At 53.9% G+C, this 22,071-nt stretch overlaps 1 protein-coding gene across 5 annotated transcripts in view; it reads right to left on the bottom strand.

Annotated features, from left to right (window-relative positions):
• TRAPPC9 (trafficking protein particle complex subunit 9) overlaps nucleotides 1-22,071 on the bottom strand; it is a gene marked incomplete at both ends in the record, with an annotated part of 503,715 nt that overhangs the window by 80,164 nt on the left and 401,480 nt on the right. For all 5 annotated transcript variants that reach the window (XM_080695229.1, XM_080695231.1, XM_080695232.1 and 2 more), the window contains 2 exons: nucleotides 2,029-2,125; nucleotides 12,958-13,105. In XM_080695229.1, coding sequence (XP_080551355.1) covers nucleotides 2,029-2,125; nucleotides 12,958-13,105 — 245 coding nt within the window. The remainder of the gene's footprint in view (nucleotides 1-2,028; nucleotides 2,126-12,957; nucleotides 13,106-22,071) is intronic.

Below are 22,071 nucleotides of genomic sequence, written 5' to 3'. Positions count from 1 at the left end.
GTGAGGAGGGCCACATGGAGACTGGCCTGGCCCTGGCCAAGCTGAGGGTCCCCCATCACAGGAGGCTACACACGTGTGCAAGGTCACAGTGGCTCATGAGCTACTGCACGGTCCTCTTGCCAGCACAGGCACCGGCAAGGAGCGGGTTGGGTCCCTGCCTTCCCTGGGAGCTGGCTGTGCCACCCACTTCACTGGGAGCACTGCAGCTCGGGGCAGGAGGATGTGTTCCAGGTCCCTGGCCAGTCCTGTGGAATGCGGCAAAGTCATGGCCAGGAGCCAGGTCTGAGGGGCCTCCAAGCCGGCCATTCTTGGAGGCCATTTGGTTTCTTTCTCTGTGCCCAAGGGCCAGCCCTGGACCTCCCTCCCTGCCACCCAGGCTGCCTTGTGGAAGGCACCTCAGGTTCTGAGAACATCACCTCGGATGTTGGTTGTCCTCATCACAACCAACAGTCCCATACTCTTCTGACAAGCGCACTCTTCAAAGTCCTTAAAAATGTACACATCTTTGGACCTAGTAACTCCATAAGTACAAAGCTGACTGGACTAGTCAGACAACCAAACATTTTCTGTATAAAGATGTTCATTGTAAATGTCCAGATATGATAAGAGTTAAGTAAACCGTGGCACCCAGAGTAAAGAAATAGAGTGCACTGCGGTGGACGCTGAGCCAGGCCATGAGGTAGGGAGGCCCGTGCTTGGGCAGGATGCCCAGAGACCAAAGGCACAGGGCCCAGCGGCTTGCTGCTGGGTCTCCTGCGGGGACACAGCCACGCCCCCGACAGGACTCTCAGCAGAAATGCCAGGGCCCCTGCCGCTTGACGCCCACCCTCACCGCGCAAGGAGCAGCCCGCACCCACTTGGGCACCCTCTGCAGAGCCCTTGGCTGCGGGGCTGCCACAGGCCCTTCCTCAGTGGCCAGAACTTGGAAGTAGCTGTGTCTGGGTAACGGGGGACAGGACATTTCAACCCGGGCATGTGTCTGGGCAACGTGGAAGTCTGCAGACAGCCAAACCAGGAACCCTCTGCAGAAAAGTCAAGTGTTCCCTTCCGCTTCACTGGGTCAGTGAGGAGGGGAAGGACGAGCCCTGGGTGACGTGCACACCCGCTTACGGCTGCCAGGGCTTCCCCTGTGACGAGCTGGCACCCTGCAGGGCCAGGCATCCTGGGCTGAACAGGAGTGATGGGATACAAGGAGAAAGGCTCCTTCTTCTCTTGAAGCCCCCAGGACAACACTTGTCTGCCTTAGCATGCAGAAGGGCAGCTCCAGCTTATTAATTAGCTGAACACGGATCAAAGAGAAGATACAGCGATTTCTTGGGTAAGGAAGAAGGAGGAAGACGCATATATTATCAACTGATGTTTTGTAGTAGATCCAGAACCGACAATCTAATGAAGTGTGTCCAGAGAACAGAGAAGATTCACTTCCTCAGAGGCCAAGGCTGTCACTGAGCCAGTCACCTTTGAGCACTTTGTAGAAAGACGCAGGCCAGGGTGCCACAGGTACCGACGTCCACATACACTGGGCGGAGTGTGACATCCAGGCAACCCCAGATGGGTTGGACGCTGGACTGAGCAGAGATGTTTACAAAACACACCCTTTCCCACACGTTAGCGTGGGAGGCTGTGAAAGCCCTTCCCAGCGAATGGAGTCACTGCCAGGGAGTAACCGAAGCCTTGTTCTCCCTCCCCATCACCCTAAGACGTTTCTCCAGAAACATCTGCAGAGCCCACCTAATCAGACATGAAGGCCGCAGCACCATAGTGATGAGCAACCGAGGTGACTGAGGCCCGCCCGTGCATCCGCGCTTGGCCAGCTCTGAGCCCTCTCACCCGGGCTCAGAGCAAGACTCACCCGGTGCGCTGAGCTGCCCGTGCACACAGGCGCTGCTGCAACCTCCCGGAGGTGACCCACAGCATGCACCGACCCCTGGGACGCCCACCCTCCCCACCACGAGCTCGCATAAAGAAGAAGCCCTCTTTGAGAGAAGGCACCCATTTTCCCGGAAGCAATGGGTGCCAGGTACTCACCCCAGTGCAGCGGAGCCAGCTGCAGGTGCTCCAGGACCAGCTGGCTCAGCAGTCCCTCCACGCTCGCCTCGCCGGCACGTGCCAGGGAGGGGTGAGTCTCAGTCAAGGAAAACTCGGCACCTGCTGGGATCTTGGGATGGGGCAGGGGGAGAAATTCTAGATAACAGCAGTCAGACACCCGCAGATGGGGTACCACCTACAGCAGCTATGCCTTCCCCTGCTCCCACGCCATCTCACCAACCAGTAGGATGCCGCCCTGCGTCTGGAGCCAGGGCTCTGAAGCACATCGCTGCCTCTCCTGCTTCACCCCTATGCGTGCCAAATGAGGCGCCTTATCTGAGGAGGGGGAATCCACTGCGATCATTTTAGTCCTCCGACTAGTCTTGCTAGGGGAAACGAAGACGAGTGGGAGGTGATCTTCCCCTAGTAAAATGCGCATGGTGGGGCTGGCTGTTCGAGGCGCCCCTCGCGCTGCTCGGCGCATCCCGGTTTCACGCTGGTTTCGTGTTTCCTGCCTTCCACGTCTTGATGTAATTACTTATATTATTACGAACAGCTCACTTAAGCAAGTTCATAATGGAGAAAGCTGTAAAGTCTCTTGGCAAGTATCAGTGGACCAGGAAATTAGGCTTAGAAATGCAGGCAATGAAGTCTCCGAGGCGCTAATATTAAAGCATCAGTGTGGCTCTCAGGAGCGGGCCTGTTTGTCTCTTTCCTTTCTTGTTTAAATTAAAGCCTCTGTATTTAAGTTGCAATCAAGCAGGGAACATTTAGTTTTTTGACATTCTCTAGTGACTAGGACATGGAGGAAAATGTCCTCCTTGTGCACCACTGCTCCTTCCTACCAGGCACGATGGGGCATGCCTGTAACCGCAGTACTTGGGAGGCTGAGACAGGAGGATCGTGGGTTCAAGGTCAGCTTCAGCAACTGGGTGAGACTCTGTTTCCAAATAAAAAGTAAGGCAGCCGGGCGTGGTGGCACATGCTTACAATCCCAGCATTCGGGAGGCTGAGACTGAAGGATGATGGTTTGAGGCCAGCCTCAGCTACTTAGTGAGGCCCTCCACAACTTAGTGAGACCCTGTTTCAAAAATAAAGAATAAAAAATAGGGCAGGTGGTATAGCTTGGAGGTTTAATGCCCCTGAGTTTCATCCCCAGACCCGCAAAAAAATTTTTTTAAATTAAAAGTAAAAAGGGCTAGGGTATAGCTTGGAGGTAGAATCCCCTGGGTTCAATTCTCATTACAAAAAAAAGAGAAAAAAAAAAACCGGTGACTAAAAAAAAAACCACTTCCATTTAACAAACATACCCAAGGTGGCTGGAGACACCAAGGAAAGGCACGCCAGGGCACAAACTTTGAAGCAGAGGCTCGCCCCGCGGTCCTCAGGAGACCAAGCTCACCCCGCACAGGACTCGATGGTCCTGAGCGGCGCTGCGCTTCCTTGGAGAGGGTGTGCCACCACACTCGGCTACAACTCAGTTTTAAACGCATCTTTGTGTTTATTTCTTTTTGCATTCCTTTCCTCTTCTCTCCGTGGTTCCTTTTCACATGTATGAAATTAAGACTTCAGAAAGTGGCACGTTGCTCTCTTATTAGACACTGGCGCCATGCTCCCGAGGCGGACGGCAGCGGTGCGTGCAGCCGACCAGGCGGGCCAGGATGGAGGCTCCGACGCAGCCCGAGGAGCCGGGAAGCAGGGGAGCACGGGGGTAATCACAGACTCACCAAGCGCCACTGGGTTGGGAACCATTCCAGTGGCATATTTCTGTATTCATTTGCTTTCGGACGTGAGCCATAAAATTATACAACTGCACTGATAAAGCTAATTACCTGCACGCGTAGCCTCCTCCTTTGCAGCCCCATAAGCCACCAAAACAGTCTCACATCAGACCCTGTGCCCATGGACGACCGCGGTGGCTGACTGGCCGCCACGGCCGCAGTCCAGTGGTGATAGTGGCGCGGACCAGTGCTCAAAGGCCTTGGTATTTGGGGAAAGAGGCTTATAAATAACAATGCGAGAATGGTGTCTCCTCACACCATCGGCGCCATGGAAGAGGCCCCGCGGTGCGCCCTTAGCACGTAGCTTCGCGACTCGATACTATGTTCAAATCGAGACTTTGGGGACTGGGCACGCCATGGGTACCGTTATTTTCACTTCAAAGATCTTCTTGAGACCTCAGACACACGGAGGAAAGAGAAAAGCTCAAATGCTAGTGAGCAGAGGGCCCAGGCCCGGACCCAGGCAGTGTGGCCAGGAGCCCTCCCTGCAGAGCAGAGCGAGGGCTGGACTTCAGAACGATTGGATATTTCTCCTGAATTCCTCACTGTAAAACTGGAAGCCAGGAACCATGGCCCCCTTCCTTGACCGTGAGAACCCTGCTGCCCTCAGGCCTGGGTCACACCAGGCCCGGCACTGCCAAGGGCCCAGGCAGCACCTGTCAGCTTGCCTAGTCTCCCTTGGCCAGAGGAAAGGCCCAGCGGGAACTGTCCGTGGTGCTGAGGAGGCCGCCGCCAGGCCAGACTTGATCTAGTCAGCTGGGAAGGGCTGGTCCCACTTCTTAATGGCCTCCAGGGTCTCTGTGACTCTCCCTGGACAGAGACAATGGTGCAGGAGCAGGGGTGGGGGACACGATGGAATCACTGCTGCGGGCGATCCAGGCTTGGCAAGTCTCCTGTCTACCACCACAGCTTAATGGGTGCCGAGCCCTGGTGCCTGATCTCAAGCCCCAGCTCACTTTGGCCCTGCTCCTGTTCTTGCTTCCAGAGGCAGTTTCTAACACCTTCTAACACCCTTGCACAGAAGCATAAATTCTTGTGGCTCACAACTTTTGGCCTTGGGAGCACAGGTGGGTGACCTGATACCCGCTAGGGTTTGCTTGTACTTCCTGCAGGCCACAGCCCCGCAGAGGGGGTGTGCCACGATCCCTAAAGCTAGGGCTGCCCTGCTTGGTTTAACTTTCCCCTGCCTTCCCCCACACAACCAGCAAGCCTGATGAGCAGCCCTGCCGAATTGAGGGCTCAGCCGTCGGCCGTGGATGGACTATGCTCATGGGACAAAAATCACAAGCCAGTCAGAAGAGGGCTCAGAGGGCTGCCTGCGGCTCTCAGCCCAGAAAGCACAGAGCGGCGTCTCTGTTCACCAGTACTGTACCTAGCCTGCAGGAGGGGCCCAGCAGACACCTGGTGCTTTTCCTTGAGCCCCATTCCGTGTTAGTGACCGAAGGATTATCTCACTTGGTCCTCACAGCAATTTCAGGCTGGAGCACGCTCTTCAGGAATACTATGTGATGTTCCCAAAGCCACACAGCTGAAAAGGGTGAGCGTGAAGATTCCAGTTCAGGATCCTTGACCCCAGGGCCAGCGGTCCACTGCCTGCCCAGACTCCTCCAGGAAGCCACCTTACCAGGGAACTGGCCCAAAGTCCTCAGCGCACCCGAGTGACAGCTCAACTTCAAGGAGTCAGGGGAGCAATGGACCAACCTCTAAAGGTACCTGTGTTGGCCCTTGATGACGGCATGCATCTCTCAGGATGTAAATGGCACTTTTTTTCCTCCTGTGAGGCTACCCATGAACCTTTCTGGGGGAGGACATGAGGAGAGTGGAGATACAGATCTATTGGCAATAGTGGCTTAGGCCCATAAAGGTAATATGTTTGTCCTCTACAGTGAGACGATAGTGTTTAAGTCCAGGAACAAGTGGTAGGTGCAAGTGGGGTCTGCTTCTGGGGAGAGGAGCTGCTACTCACACGGGAAGCACAGCCCCAAATCTGTGCGGCAGTGAGCCCAGCACGCTGACACCTGTCAAGCATACCTCAGCTCTGGGGCAGGAGCGCCAGCCATTAGTGGGTCCACATCTTTGTTGTCATGACTGGTTCCCAAAGTGGGTCGAACTGAGCACAGAGGCAAGATGGTTACTATCTCTGATTTGTGTGTGTGTGTGTGTGTGTGTGTGTGTTACTGAGGATGGAACCCAGGGGCATTCTATCTCCTAACTACACCCCCAACCCTTTTTTTATTTTTTTAAACAGGGTCTCATTGAGTTGTAAAGGGCCTCACTAAGTAGCTGAGGCTGCGAACCATGATCCTCCTGTCTCAGCCTTCCAAATGCTGAGATTACAAGCATGCACCACCACGCCCAGCTCATACACCATTATTTATCACACTTAACCAACTGGTCAATATGTGTGTGGTGACTTTCTTTTCCTATGAATGTGCATGCCATCTCAGCTAATCTGGGGAACCATGAAGGTTTAACTTCTAAGTCTTTGAAAAACACAGTCGGATCAAAGAAAATGTGGAAGGCAAATAAAATACCTCCTCTCTCTCATTGTCTGCCAGGCCATCAGCAGTGAAATATCTGGTAATGTACCATGAGCCAAGGACCATTTGAAACCACCGCGCAGCCTTTCAGATCTTGTGTATATTTATGTGGCTGACATTTACCACCAACTACTTTGATATTCTAGAAAAAAAAAAATGATTGCTCAACTGTGCCCTTGGGAAATTGAAGGCAGCAGGAATTCATTCATGAGGTTCTCTACTAAACCTGGAGAACTGAGGTGTGGCGGCCTCCCCTCTCCAAAGAGAAATAAGCGCTGGGCTCGGGACGTGTGGGCATCATGTTGGATCTATGAGCGGAAGTCAGAATCCATCGTGAGGGAAGAGGATGCAGAGGCTTTGCATCTGACGTCAAGGTGAGCAGAGCTGAGGGGTGCTCTCTGCAGGTGTGCCTTCACCTGGGGACTCCCCCACACACCTGGACGATAGGCTGTGTCCCACTTGCCAGCTCTGCAATGGAGGACTACAGGTGCGGGGACTTAGCCTGGCCCTTCCTGAGCGCAAATAAATTAGCAAATTGTCACAAATAGAAGTTACCCTAATGGAAAGACCGCTTAAATGATTAATGAGCCTCTTTCCTGTGACTTTGTTTTCTAATTGACATCCTGAACTTTCAGAATGCTGACACTGCTATCTTCATCTCAGTACGTGCCCTGGCACCTCGGCCGAGCTCCCTGGCAGCAAAGACCCAACTGAAGAGAGACCGCCCAGCCCAGGAGAGAGGCCTGCACCTCTCCTGCACAAAGCTGAGAACAGAGCTCCCAGGGCAGGCAGCTGTGCGAGTCCCAGCCCAGCCACTTGCTGGCTGGGCGACTGGGAGCAATGGGGTTACTTCATTTGGGCCTCCGTTTTCTCATCTGTAGAATGGAAATATAAACCACTTCGGAGAGTACTGTGAAAATTAAGCATATAAATCTACATAATTGCTCAGATTCATCAAGCAACTGCCATATGAGAGGTCGCTATTATACCCTATAATTATCTGATCGCATTACAGGGAAGATACACATATCACAATGACGGTCCCACCAAAAACACACCCAACTTGTACGTGTCCAACAGAGGCCCGATCACCCAAACACCATCCACACACATTTGCGCACACATGTATTTGAATCAGTGCCATAGGAAATGTCCTTCCTCACCCTTGTGAGCCAGCCAAACCTGGAATCTGCACTACCCATGTGTCGGCCATGATTCCAATCAGATAAATTCTAAAGTGTGCATGGATCTGGGGAGGAGACCGCAATCACACGTGTGTCCACCCCACCTCACTCCCCTACTCCCTGAGGGCCAACCAGCCCGGGCAGTTCGATCCCATCACCCGGCAGGTATGACATTTCTCAGTGGTTGTGGAGCTTCCTGCCATGAGAGATTAAAGGCCTCAGAACTAAGTTATTACAAACAGCTCTAAAAGCCAGATTCCCTGAAGGCAGATAGAAACTGCACCCTGCATTTTACTTAAGATGATCAAGGCATCGGCCGCACTCATGATGGGAGCTGTTTGTATTAAAATTCATTTAGATAAAACTATTTCTCCGAGCTTGACTACTGGAGCAGTGCAGTGCGCTGTGTTCTAAAGGAGTCCTGTTTAAAGAGACTAAAAAAAACTTTTTCAGGAGGTGAGAAGACAGAGCTGTATTGGGAAGCGACTTGGAGAAGAATGGAGAGGCCAATTAGAGAGCTCGCGGGGAGGTCCTGGTGCTCAGGAGCAGCCTCATCCCTGCCTACCTGAAAAGGGAGGAGTGGGCAGAGGAAGGCAGCTGCTCATGCTGGGAAGAAAGCAGCCATGGTGCCGAGGACAGGGCGCAGGTGTGCCTGTGTCCAGGTGCGCCACTGCTTCTGGTTGGGATCAAGCAAGTACTGTGTCTAAACTCCTCGGAGGGCTGGGAAACCCCAAATAAAAACTGGCAAACATCTGGGCCGCTGAGTTTGTCCAGGGTGGCTGGTGTCTGTGAAGCTAAGCACAGACCCCCCGGCCAGGCACAGCCCGAGACTCCAGCTGTCCTTGGCCCACTGCCTGGAGAAGAGCTCTTCTAAGACGTGAGAAGACGGGGGACTCTCACTCAAGAAGAGCTGCGCTGCTCCTCGTTCTCCCACTTCTCAGAACACGCGGGGTAGCTTGGCCCTGCGCCTGCCGTCTGCGCTGTTGGTCCCCAGGCCTCTAGAGTCTATTTCCACCATGCCCAGTCCCTTATTCTTTTAAAAGGGGTAGAGACTACCTGTTTTGCGAGTGGAGTGTAAATAAAATGCTAGCATCCTGTCTGGCACCTGGCAGGAGATCAGAAGGGCAGCTTGGACCCGGTCCTAACAGTGACCCTCGGCAGCAGGTGTCACCACCCTGGCCAGATGTGGACACGACGCCCTTCGGGCCACGTAACTCCACGTCTGGATGCTAAAAGCAGCAAGGCCAGCCTTCCAACCCTGCACTGGCCCCAACAGCGTGGCACCTGTAGTCCTACCCCAAGGTCAAATGCAGACCACTTGGGGATCACGCACTGAAGATGACCATCTGCTATTAACAAGGAGTTGGCCATGGTAGGGGTCTCCAAGTCCAACAAAATTCTGCGGTACAATTGCTAGAGGGTAAGACAAAAGCTAAAAGAAAGAAGACTGAGGAGCTGGATGTAAGGATATGTTTTATCCAGAAAGCATCAGTGGATAGCAAATAAGCCTGGCTCGATGGGACCAGAGGCTGCCTGTGCCAGGGGAGACCCTCTGACACCCCGGGGAGACGGCTCCAACATTACAAACAGGCCAGTTCTTATGGAGAAAGAACTGCGGGGTGGGGGTGGGGGTTCCCTCCAAATGACCCGATTACTTGTTAGCTTGGTAAAGGTACAGGTAATGAAGGAGCTAAGTGGGTTTAGGAGGATTAAGAGTCCTTTGTGAAAACTTTCACCTTGGGGTGAAACAAGGGGAGAATGGCAGAGAGCGCAGAGGGCCTCCTGTGGTGTGGACACAGGGAGACAGTGCAGAGGCGAGTGACGAGGTGTGCGAGCCCCCAGTAGGCACCCCAAGAGCAATTGTGGCTAAGCCCTCTGCCACCGCGGTCCATACCCACCTTGCCAGCACCCTGGAACACAGGGGCTGTCGCCAGCCCTGCTTCAGAAGGAGAAAGAAGAGGAGAGAAATGAGGCCTTGGCCTGGTGGGCAGGGAGCAGCTGGGGTGGACAGGCTCTTCGGGCTGCTTGGGGCTCCGGCTCGCTGGGTGGGCCTAGACCCCTGTCACTCACCATCCACTGGGGGGCAGACTGCCCTGGGTTACCCCCTCCCTCCGCAGGAAGTCACCCTGTCTCCACAGGGACGGGGCCCCGAGGAAGCCCGCTGTGAGGGCCTGGGGGCACCTGGCCAGCTCACAGGCCGTGACCCCAGCATGTCTGGCACCATCTCTCTGCCCCAGGCTCTTGTGACAAACTCGCCCACCTTGTCCACAGAGCAGGTGGGATGCTGGGGTAGGGGATGAGACGATGCGGGGCTGGTGAGCACTGAGGACTGGGGAGCACTCAGGAGCACTCAGGATCATGACAGACTCGGGGAAAGACCCTCGGGTAGGCCCTACGCAGGCAGGCGAGAGGCATGTGCTGCAGAGAGCCCGGTTTCCTCTGGCGCGTGTCTACCCAGCCTTCCGCGCTGCGTATGAGCAGTCCCTACAACTGGATGGGTGTCACATTAGGCACAACATTTTTATGGAGTCTAAATATTTAGCAAATATTATTAAAATGCATCATGAAATTATTAGCCAATTCAATCTTTGGTCTTTCCATCTGCTTGAATTTGGGTTTACAATAGCGAAAGTCTGGTATTCACCCCACACAGATGCCACTGCCAGATGAGAGAAAGAGGCAGAGAGAATGTCCTCCGTCTCTCATCAGCCTGCAGGAGGAAATTCGTGGGACCGATATGTGTGTGGCACATGGTAGGCGTTCAATAAATATTTGTTACAGAAATTATAAAGCAAAGGCAGACCACATGCAAGTCAGAAGTCAGCATCCTCCCCCACCCGCCACCCTTTGGTACCGGGGATTGAACCTAGGAGTATTTTACCTCTGAGCTACACCCCCAGCCTTATTTCATTTATTTGTTTATTTATTTATGTAGTGGTGCTGGGTATTGAATACCAGGACTGAGGGACATTCTACCTCCAAGCTATACCTCTAGCTTTATTTTATTTTTTATTTGGAAACAGAGTCTCCCTAGGTCTCCCTGCTAAGAGTCTCACTACATTGCTGAGGCTGGTCTCGAACCTATGATCCTCCTATCTCCGCTTCCCAAGTACTGGGATAACAGGTGTTTGTTACCATGCACAGCTTATTTTTTTTTTAGACAAATTGGGACTTGCTAACTTGTTGAGGCTGGCTTTGAACCTGTGATCGTCCTGTCCCAGCCTCCCAAGTATTACAATTCATAGGATTACAAGTGTGTATTACCATGTCTGTCTGTAAGTCACTCTCTTAAAGGAGTCAAATATTAAAAAAGAGAAATGCACAGGCATTTCCCATGCTTTCAATACTAGAACATAAGAGTTCTTTCACTGATACAATCCTGAGACGGCTGCAGACATTGGGCAGGACCACAGTCCAGCGGTACGCCCAAGGGCTTAAGTGCAGACTCCTCCGCTCTGTACTGTGAACGAGATTGCATTCTGTCTGTCCTATCTGTAAAACAGAACGATGGCTCCACTCTGGGATCTGAGTTGTAAAGACTCAACGCAACACCCAGAAAATGTTAATTAAGCAAATGCTAAGTGCCCCAGCTCTGGGACACGCCGAGCCAGCCTGCCGTGGTCACAATTCCACAGGTTCCCAGGCTTGCCACTTGTATGCGAGGCCCAGAGCGAGCGCATTTGTGAGCATGAGTCCCTCCCTGTGCCTTCTCATCAGGGGCTGCTGCACCCATCCAGGCTGCCCTGCCAGGCACAGGGCTCCCCCTGCAAAGCTGATGCTGAGGCCCAGGGAGGGGTGTCCTCTGCCTGGCACTGCGGCTGCCACAGCAAGAGGTTAGGAAGCCTCTCCAACCATCCTCCCCTCCCAAAGACCAAGTCGCTCCTCGCTCCAGGACTACAGAGATGTGGGCCATGAGAGCCCTGGCCCTTGGCTTCCCCTGTTGACAGTGTGAACCGTCTGCATAACCCTCTTTCCTGATGGCCAGGGCCTGGGATGAGCACTTCATTGGCAACCCCACCTGGCCCGGCCCCTGGCCCCACCACTAACTGGCTGGCCAGAGGAAGAACGGCTCACCATTCTCAGGGTTGTCATGGTAACTGCTCTGCCCATCAGAGAGGCATGGGAGGGGCTACAGAGATGAGGAACCCAGCACGCCAGCAAGAGAGGGCCACACTGGCCCTGTGCTGAGCTCAGGGTAGGACCCTGGAGATAGCAAGCCCTGCCACCCGCCTGCTAACCTCTCCACACTGCAGATCAACGCCTGTGCACTCCACAAGCCCCACACGCTCTGTCTTTAGTGGCTAGTTCACAGAACCTTCGACTACATGTAAAAGGCTTATTTTTTAATGAGCTCCCTGGAGAGCATCTCTAGGCCCACATTCACAGTGGCTCCAAGGAAGGAACTTACTTCAAAACCTAGAACCTACAGTATGTGTAGGAGGAGGAGACGTCCAGTCCAGAGGGGCTCCCCACGATGACTTGACCATCCCCAAGCCCAGAGAATCCATACACGATAGGACGAGTGATGTCATCAGAGCTGTTCCTTTCTGGGAGACATTCTCAGAGCAAGCCACTCTCTTTGGCCTCTGCACCTGTGTCCATTTTCCACCCTATCCTCTGATAAGCCACCAGCAGCCCACTCAATCATCACCCCTCTGGGAAGCCTTCCCTGATCACCTCTACCTGGTAGCTGCTGCTTTGGATTCAAAGAAACACTTGCTGGATGACCTGTTCTCAACTCCTTCCACTGCCCACCAGGAGGAACATGGCACTGAGACCTTGTCTCTGCAGCCCAGCCCAGTTAGCAGCTCTCAAAATACCCGGCCCACTTCTGTAGGTGCTGTTAAGACTACGGTATGGACAAGCAAGCCCGGGGTCTCTCTAGAGCACGCACTCATTCCGCTGAGTGTCCACGACCAGTCAGGCAGGGCAAGGCCGCAGCAGGTGCGGGGACTCCATCAAACCGTCTTACAGCACAGTCCCTCTCAAAACTGTCTTTTCCAAACGGCGTCTTCATGCCTCGCTAAGCTGTACAATCCGATTTCGGGTTCCCAGACAGTTGTGGCTGTGTTTTCAGCTGTCAGTCTGTGAGACTCCTTGGGCCTAGCATTGATAGATGGCCATTAGGACCTGTCTCTAACATGAGTATCAGCAGTGGCAAGAAACCTGCGATCCAAAGCCCAGAATGCCGCCAAGCCCCAGAAGACCTTCCCCGCTTGGAATCAATACTTCACTAAGCAGGCCCTCCAAGGGAGAAAGCCCCGAAGCCAACGCCAGCCCTTGGTCCACGCCTAGCCATGGCATCTTGGCGCTCCCCGGAGTTCAAACGCCGTAGCCAAAGCCCTCCTGGTTCCCTGTCCACGGTCAGAGCCCCTGGCCAGAGCGTGCCCCGCTCTCGAGCCACCGCACAAAGGATATGAGCCGCCAGCGGAGGCCCAGCCTGCTGTTGATCTCCAGGGCCCGGGCTTCCTGCCTCTCCTCCTCCAGCTGCTTCGGATTCGCAAACTGCCCCTTGTCTCCGGGGGACTCGGGCATACTCTCAAAGTTGAACTTGTCCACTTGTATTGCCATCCTGTGAGAAGAAGGAAAACAGCAGAGATCAGTCCGTGGGGTGGGTTCTCCGCCAGCTGCTAGAGAGTCAGCACATGGCCACAGGAGGCCAGATGACAAATCATTACTGTTAGCAATTCACCCTGCATTCGCTCCAGAAAACAGGGGTGAACAGGTGCCCAGGGTGGCCCTCCCCAGAGCTGGCTCCACACACAGTTGGGAGAGTCAGACCTCCGAGGAGAGCCGGTCGCTCCAGATGGAAACTTCAGCTCCGTACCTGGCGAAGCACAGAGGACCCGACACACTGCCCGGAGAGTGCTAGGTCATGACTCAAATTCCACAGACAACCCCAGAGAAGGCTGGCAATGACCTGGACCTCCAAAGCCCTCCGAAGCCCCCCTCCATCCTGTGAGCCCGCCATCTCACCACCACGCAACCTCCTCCTCCAACCACAGGGGTAGCCAGACCACAGCTGCCACCACCCCCTTCCCTCCGCAGCTTCCTGGGCCCTGCCTTTGGGCCCTGCTCAGGCACATCCACACACACAGCCCCTCTCAGGGCTCGTCTGGCCCTCCTGACCTGAGGCTTCTAGAATACACCAGGCTCTCCCTGCCTAAGCCTTGGACTTGCTGTCCCGGCCTCCGGAATGTTCTTCTCCTGAGCGTGGCCCTTCTCATCCCGGAGGCTGGAGCTTACTTAGAGCCTGAGAGCCGCTGCCCAGGCCGGGGGTCCCCACCACAGTGCGCGCTCTCTACTGCCTCGCCCTGCTCCCTGCCGCACTGTTCCATGTATTGCTTTTCTCATTTTTTATTTTTTGGTTTCTGTTCCTGTGTTCTTTAACTTTTTTCATTGGTGCACTGTATTCATACATCCTAATGGGATGCATGATGGTGGAGACATACATGCACACATCATCCAGTTAGCCCTTGCCCAGTTCCCGTGTATTCTGGCAAAGCGTTTATCAGGACCTTACAGACTTCCCTCTGGCTCTGTTAATCACCTATCGGCTCTGCCGGGAGCTCCCTGAGGGCAGAGATCCCCGTGGGCAGTTTACCAGTGCCATCAGCCCCCACTGGAGCCCGGCACACTGCATAGTGACTGGGCAGGGTTAGCTCCATCCATGAAGGAGTGAATTAAAAGCCAACACTTCTCTCTTGCCGCCCACTATGTGCCCGGGGCCTAGCATTGTACCCACCTCTGGCTGTACCCCAATTCCCAGCCCAGCACTTGGCCAGCAGGGACATGGGGCAGCCACATTCTCAAGGTTCCAGCCCTCTCCCGGAGCCTGTCCCCACCCTGAGCCATCTTTCACGTAGGTAGGGACTGGCTTACTGATACCCGCAACCCTGAGTCTGGGCACAGAATTGGGCACGTAGAAGCACTTGACAACGGTATGTTACATGATGTAAGAAGTGGTGAGGAAGAAAAGGGGCTTCTCCCTGTGGCGCCCCCTAAGCGCTGGCTCTGACTGGAAGACGATAAAGTCAGTCAGTGGATAAAGTCAGTGTTTGGAATCACTGCTAGACTGGCCAAAATCTTCACAAAAACATGCTTTCTCTAACTGTCTTTGTGGCTGTTCTAAAAAGAAATGATATCCAGGCAGAGAGATGCAGGATTGCGCCCAAAGATGTGGTCTCGGGGACCCTGACAGCGTGGGAAAGAGCTGCCATGGCGCCAATAAATCTGCAGTGCCTGGTCCCGAGCAGGACGTGGAGAGCAGGGTTCTCAGAGGCCAGAAGCACCTGAGCGACGGTGGACAGCACCTTTGCAGCAGGAAACCTCTTAACATTACGTATCGGGGTTTTCCTATTAAGTATCTGATTGCAAAACGTCAGAAAACAGAGAAAAGCACGCGCACGCACACACGCACGCGCACACACACACACACACACACACACACACACGAAAATAAACACTCCGAATTTAACACTCTCACGTTAATATCTTGACCCTAGAAGCTCTTTCTGAAGTCTCTGTATTCTGATGTGGCTGACATCACTCTATTTGTATAAATCATAATACATCTGTCACTATGCATACACAATACACCAGACACATAATTTTGTGGCATTTGATTCTCCCTTTTTTCTTTATTGTGGTACTGGGGATGAAACCCAGGGGCATTCTACCTCCAAGTTACACCCCAGCCCTTTTTTTCCTTTATTTTAAAACAGGGTCTCACTGAGTTGCAGAGGGCCTCACTAAGTAGCTGAGGCTGTCCGTGAACCACGATCCTCCTGTCTCAGCCTCCGAGTGCTGGGATCACAGCGCGCCCCCGCGCCCGGCGTGTCTGATTCTCTTAGTATACAGAACTATCAGTATTCACATCACTCAAATTCAATCTGCAAAGATGTGACACAGAAATCTAACTTAACAATTCCCTATTCTTTGGCCTCACAGATCTTTTCCATTTAAAATAAAAAAGCCTATTACAGAAGAGTCCTGATGAGTATCTCTGTGCTTGATGTTTTTGTCTCTACTGACGACTGACTCCCAGGGCCTACTTCTAGAGGAGGAATTACTAATCTGAGAGTAGGGAATGGCTGAGGCTGGGATCTAGGGCGCTGGGCCCTGGATCCTGCTGGGAACTTTACACAGGTCTGCTCGGAGCGGTGCGAGGAGGTTCCACTCTGTCTCTGCACCCTGCCGGTACTGGCAATGATCAATTCTTAATCTTTACTAGTGACAGGCAGAGGCTATCTCACCGCGACTTCAATGCGCGGGTCTAAGTGGCCCCTGGGGTTGGCACTGTCTCAGAAGCTTACCAACCACGTCTTTCTTCTGCCACGAGCTGCCACAGGTGTAGCAGGAGCGCCTCTAACTTCTCACCCACGAAGCTCCTCTTATTCCTCCACCACAAAGGTAGACCGAAGCCGACTAGTGCTCCCTTCAAAGGCAAGGTCAGAATATTTCCAGAGTTTCACTAAAAAGGCCAATTTACTTTCTCTGCCTGTTAACCTAAAAGGAATGAATAATTTTCACCTTTCTACTGGGGTTGCCAGTATTGGGCTGTCTTCTGTAGTCACAGAAGGGAGGGCCACCCCAGCAGGCAGCAGCCTGGGTCAGAACCCCCACCCACCCTGCGGCCTCTGAACCAAACTGGCATGATCGTGTGATTATCTAAGGGGTCTCTTTCAAATAATTGCGAGTTGTGTAAGCATCATATTACATTCCTCACCTCCAGCCCTAACAGAACAGCAGCCCAGTATGCCCACGAAGCGTGAGCATACCCTGCAAGAGGCCTTACCTTGTGCCGGGGCGTGCGCCATGCGTGCTGTATGCGCATATGTCTTATTGACCTGCAGCCGGCAGAGTGGCTGTGTTTGTGTCATGTACCAAAGGCTGGGGAAGCTCACACTTGGGGCATACATGCCTGCCTGAGGCCACCAAGCTGGCACCATGCAGAGGCGGTCTCTCATACCCGACTTCACTTTATTTGCTTCTTCTCTGCTTAGACCAGGTACCTGAAGCTCCTGCTGTTTGCAGAGCTGGCCCATGACAAAGACCCACCCACGCCCGCAGGGCCTGCCCTCCTTGGCCCATGCGATCCACCAACCGTGTCCCCATTTCCCAACAGGCCTCTCTCTTCCTCAGCAGCCTGAGATGGGCAAGGCAGGGGAGTACTCCAGAGTTAGCACTCTCTTTCCCTCAGTGACAAGCCTGAGGCATCAAGAAATTGAGTACCTGGTCCAGGGCCACCCAGCTCCAAACCTGGAGCCCGGATTCCAGCTCTACGCGGGCTCACCACAAGCCTGAGGGCTGTCCCCAGGACACAGGACAGCTCTGCTCAGCGGCTCACATCTCTGCCCAGATGGCCCTGGACTTCAGTCCGCCAAGCCTAATCCACTCCTTGGCGTCCTACCCACCAGGAAGGGAGGGAGCTCTGGGCCTCGTAGCCGGAACACATCAAGAGGTTTTCTCAGGGGAACCTGCTACACACAGGTCGATGCTGTGGTGTGGAGTCCCACAGCTCCGAGGCCAGCCACGGGGGCCAGGGGCCAGCCGTCCCAGTCAGTGACCCTGCTCCCAAACCAGTGCAGGAGCAGCAGGAACTTCACTGAGGACCAAAGCCATCTGTCTTTGAGGCCGGTCACTACGGCGGACAGCAAACTTCCTGGTCACAGCAGGCAGCGTGGGGGATGTGTATGGGGAGTGAAGTTGAGAGCCACTGAGCGGGGAATAGAAAGGAAGGGACTGAGGGATCAAGAGCAGTACTTTCTCCATTACTGTGGGTACCAGGGCAGCAGAAGGGCAGAGGAGGCGCTTAGCTTCAGGGCCACCACCCGAGCTGGACTCCCAGCTCTGCCCGAGCTGGGCTGGACCTTGGGCACAGCCCTCGGTGGCCCTGAGCATCTCTGGGAAATGCCATCATGGCACCTGCACCTACGGGGAGAGCTGAGAACACTGGAACATCCTTATTCAGCACCAGCCAGGGGAGCTATGCAGTCAGTCCACACTTAGTGAGTAGCTTAGCGCCTTGGGTGACATCCTGACGACTTCCTCAAATAGCCAGCCACTTTTCATAAAAGCAAAGAGCAAACAAAACCTGGACACCCTTCAAAAGCCAGTCCTTACCACATGCAGTCACATGCAGCCCTCGCAGAGAATCCCACCCACCCGCTCCTGCCACGGGACCCCGTACCCACATCCTCCACATGTGCTGTGAACTTTGATCAGTGCAGGGCTACACATCCTAGTAAACAGCGCATAATCCTCCACCACTAGAACATCCCAAGTCGCCCCCAAACATGGCTGATGCTGCTGGTAAATCAGCGACCACTGGAAATCACCATATAGAGGAGGGCAGGAGAGTGTGCGTGGCCAGCAGCAGACGCACCTGCCTCCCGTGTGCCGAGGTGCTGGTGGGACCCTTCAGGCAGCTCCCCCGAGGTGGCCGTGCTGGGTCTTTGGCCGGGGATCTGCTCATCATAGTAGCTCTCCAGTCCAGCTGTTGCTGCTGACTGTTTCTTTCTGGTGAAAAAAGGACATCTTGCTGTGAGCCAGGGTGGATCACCTAGTGGCTGGCCTGGGACAAGAATTCAGTCTCTGGCTTCCTGTCTGGTACTGTTCCGGCCCTGGCACGCCATCTGTGGGCCCAGGGAGCACTGCTGGGGGCGGGCTGGTGCTTGGCAAGGCCACCTTGCCTTCCGTATGCTCCTTCACTGTGCTAGACCAGTCTCCTTGGGGAAGGCTGGCAGACTGCTTGCTGAGCAACCAGTCACCTGTGAAGAGGGTCCTCACAGGTGTGAATGCACTTGGCACTTCAAGACAATTTCTACAGGTTGGCTGAAGGGACTAGACATGAATCTCAGATGGAGGAGAGAACCAGGCCCCACGAATGTCCTTCAAAACAGCCTTCTGTGAGTCTCATAAAACACCATCAAATTCCAGCTCTTCCTGTTCATTTGACTACACAACCATCCAGGACATTCTCCTCCTGGAGTGGCCCAAGCTTCTCACGATTTTGAAGTTCCTAACAGCAGGCATGTGTTATAGTCTGTGTTGCATCTGTTGGGATAAATAATCCCTATTTGGTAGAATTCTGTGCAGCTTAGGAAAGATGTTGGATGCAGACGGTCAGCACAGTGTCTGTGATTCCACGCCCAGGACCTCAGGTGTTAGCTGAGCAGACAAAGCGAAGAAGTGAAGGAAATGACATAAGGTTGGCGGGAAAACGCCAAGAGCATGGAAGAGCTTAATTTCAAATGTCAAATTCAGCTCCAGTCCCCAAACCCACTATTCTTAACGTGGCCGTCTCCTGCCGCCCACCTGACTGTCCACCACGATTGGATTTTGTTCCTCTCTGATGAGCCGGAGTTACATAAAATCAATACTATCACCGAATGCCAATTTTCATATTTAATTTTATGGCCAAATCTGACGATAATAGTCAAGTGTTGGCACTAAAGAAAGGTGCTGTGATATTTGAAGTCTATAAAAAAAAGAGCTGGTCTTTAAAATGGTCTTTGAGCAGCCGATGAGCTCAGCAGGGCACCCAGAGCACTGCCGTTTAACTACAGATCAGGGAATGGGGCTGCAAAGGGAGCCCGCAGCTGAGCTGCCTTTTCCCTGGGAGGTCACAGGTAGCCATGGACTCAGTCCCCCTGGGGCATCTCGCGGCCCCTGTGATGGTGCACACGGCCAGCCTCTGCTCTGCGTCAGAGCTAGTGACCCCCGTGAGAAGGGCCAGTTTCTCTTGCAGCCATCCATCTTAAGCCAGAGGGGCCCTTGTGGACAAGGGGGCCACGCGACAGCAGCCCAGGGGTGCATCCCTCTCTGCTTAGGCCACATAGATCAACTGTGGTAAAAAATAAGTCCCACGTTTATTTTAATAGAAGGGGAAAGACAGTCTGTACTCTAAACACGAAAGCTCTCTCACAGGATGCAGGGCAAGCCTCAGGGGGGCTTCATCAAGCCAGAGTGATGGTGCCCACCACACCCTGGCCAACATGGGCCCACGCTGGTGCCACCCACCGAGCACTGTCATCACCCCCCATCTTCATGGCCTCCCAAGGGAGATGACAGCTGCGCGTTGCAGGAGCTGAAGTGGTTTTCCCATGACCACAGAGTTGATAACGAGGAGTCAGGAGATTCAAAGTCGGGCCGGGGAAGCCTGGAGCCTGCAGTAAGCATGACTGCAGGGCTCTGGAAATGGTGCCTACCCCCTTTTTTTTAATTGGTGCACTGTACTCATACAACTTGATGGAGTACAAGATGGTGGAGGCACACCTGCACACATCACTCAAGTAGCCCTTCCCCAGTTCCCGCCCCAGTCCCTCCCCTCTGTCTTCATGTTGGGCTTAGTGACTGACTTTGGTATGTTTGTGAATGCACATCACGTGCATTAGAGAATTTCCCTCTCCCCTCCATCCCTCGGTTAGGTCACCTTATTTTCTCATCTAGTTTCTCCTTTGTCATCTAGAGTTCCTCCTATGACCCACTTTCTCCCTAGCTTCCACATATTAAGGAGAGCATCCAATTCTTATTTTTTGCGACTGACTAATCTCAGTTAGCATAATGTTCTCCAGTTCCATCCGTTCCTTGAACATCAAGAGAGCTTGACTGTGGGTGCTGGTGCAGACCCCCAAAGCAGTAGGTGCTCCAGCAGCAGCTGCGGCCTACGCAACTGCAGGGCTAGCTTCTGAATCGCCCGGGGCAAGGCCAGGGAAGAGAGCCCCTGCCATCCCATGCTGAGGCTGGCCCTGCACACTGCTGGCCTCCTCGGCCCTTAGAAATCCTGTTCCTGTGTCCTTGTGTCACAGCGGGGTGCATGGGGCTCATAGGCATAAGAGGACCCCACTATAGTTTCCAGAGTACCCGAGAGGCAGACCAAGCACGCTCTCCTCCTGCCCACGGAGCGCTGGGCTCAAGGGCCCACTGGCCCTCCCTACCTGCAGCAACTCCAGGCCTCCTGAAGGCCCAGCCAGACCCCGCCTGCCCTCTGCACCCAGGCCCTCACTGCCCTTGCACGTACTCATCCCCACCAGCGAGGCCAGGGGCCAGGTACCAGCCACTTCAGTATCTCTGGGGCCCAGGCCTTGCTCCCTGCAGCCAATAAGAGGACAAATCTGAGGATGATGCTGGCGCGGGGAGACCCTGGGACATTCCTCCAACTCCGATAACCACATACATCAACTGTGTGCGTGGGTTTATTTTTTTTCAAGGGAAAGGAAGTGATGCTTCTGCTAGCCAGAGGGGAGTGCTGCTCCAGAGAAGCTGGCCCAGAAGTGTGGGGACAGCGGGAGCCTGCCCCTCCTGCGGTCTTGGCTGTTGTGACTGAAGGAAGCACAAGCCCTTACCTTGCACTTCTACAGATGAACATTTATTTTAGGACCTTTAAGTACTTCCTTCCCTCAGCACAGAAAATAGTGGTTAATAAAATGAGATCCACCCGCAAAGCCACTGGCTGCCAGCTGCCCTCCCTCTCCCAGCTGCAGACGGCAGAGCAAGGTCTGGGCTTCCTCCAGATGGGCCATTCATCCGTGTGTGTGTGTGTGTGTGTGTGTGTGTGTGTGTGGTACTGGGGGATTAAACCCAGAGGTATTCTACTTCTGAACTTATACCTCCAGTCCTTTTTACTTTTTGTTTAAAAACACAGTCTCACTAGGTTGCTACGAGTCTCCCTACATTGCTGAGGCTGTCTTTGAATCTGTGATCCTTCTCTCTTAGCCTCCCAAGTACTAGGATTACTGGTGTGCACCACCATGCCCGGTTTGGGGATGGGATGTTTTGAATTGATTTCCCTTAGCACAAGCCGTGCAAGGAGGCAGTTTCTCTGCGGCAGTGAGGTGACTGGTCTGCCTGGCCATTGAACCACCGGCAAGGAGACCGGTCCCTGGCCTTCACTCCCAGATCCCGCGTAGCAACAGGGAGAGGCCAGCAGGAGTTCAAGTGTGCCCCACTCCTTGAGGGGGACTAGGACCAGGGATGCCTCCCAGGGCCGGCCTCATGAGACGGGGAGCTGGATGGAGGAAGGATCAGGGCCTGAGCCCCTGGACCACAGGAAGCCAACTGAATATCCCCAGAGGTCGGGTTTGTTACCCCCAAGATGGACATCCCACACTGCAGGGTTAGTGAGGATCTGAGAGAATCTACTTGAATTCCTTGGCCCCAGATTGGTGCTCAAAAAATTCCACCTGATACTCTCTGGGGTTACAGAACACTCTGAGACTGACGGCGGCATTGGCCACACAACTCTGAGTCCGCAGGGAATCAGAGCTGCTCTCTTCGGAGGGATCGGATGCCACATAGATAATGCATCAATAGAGCTGTTAGAAATGATGATGGCCATTACAGGAAGTTACACCAAAGATCAAATGGGAGAGCTTTCACGGAGACACTTGGAGCGGTTACAACGGCAGGTGAAAGCGGGCTGTTTTGTGTCTCGTCTTCACTCCTGTTCTGTGTTCGTCAACAACAGTTCCCGAAGCTCTTCTCAGGGCAGGCGTTCCCCTCTGCGTCTTCTCTGTTGGGGCAAAGCTGTTTGCC

The sequence above is a fragment of the Muscardinus avellanarius genome, assembly GCF_963383645.1.
Source record: "Muscardinus avellanarius genome assembly, chromosome: 4".
NCBI lineage: Eukaryota > Metazoa > Chordata > Mammalia > Rodentia > Gliridae > Muscardinus > Muscardinus avellanarius.
The sequence above is the reverse complement of the archived record's forward strand: the minus strand, read 5'-3'. Positions and strand labels throughout refer to the sequence as shown.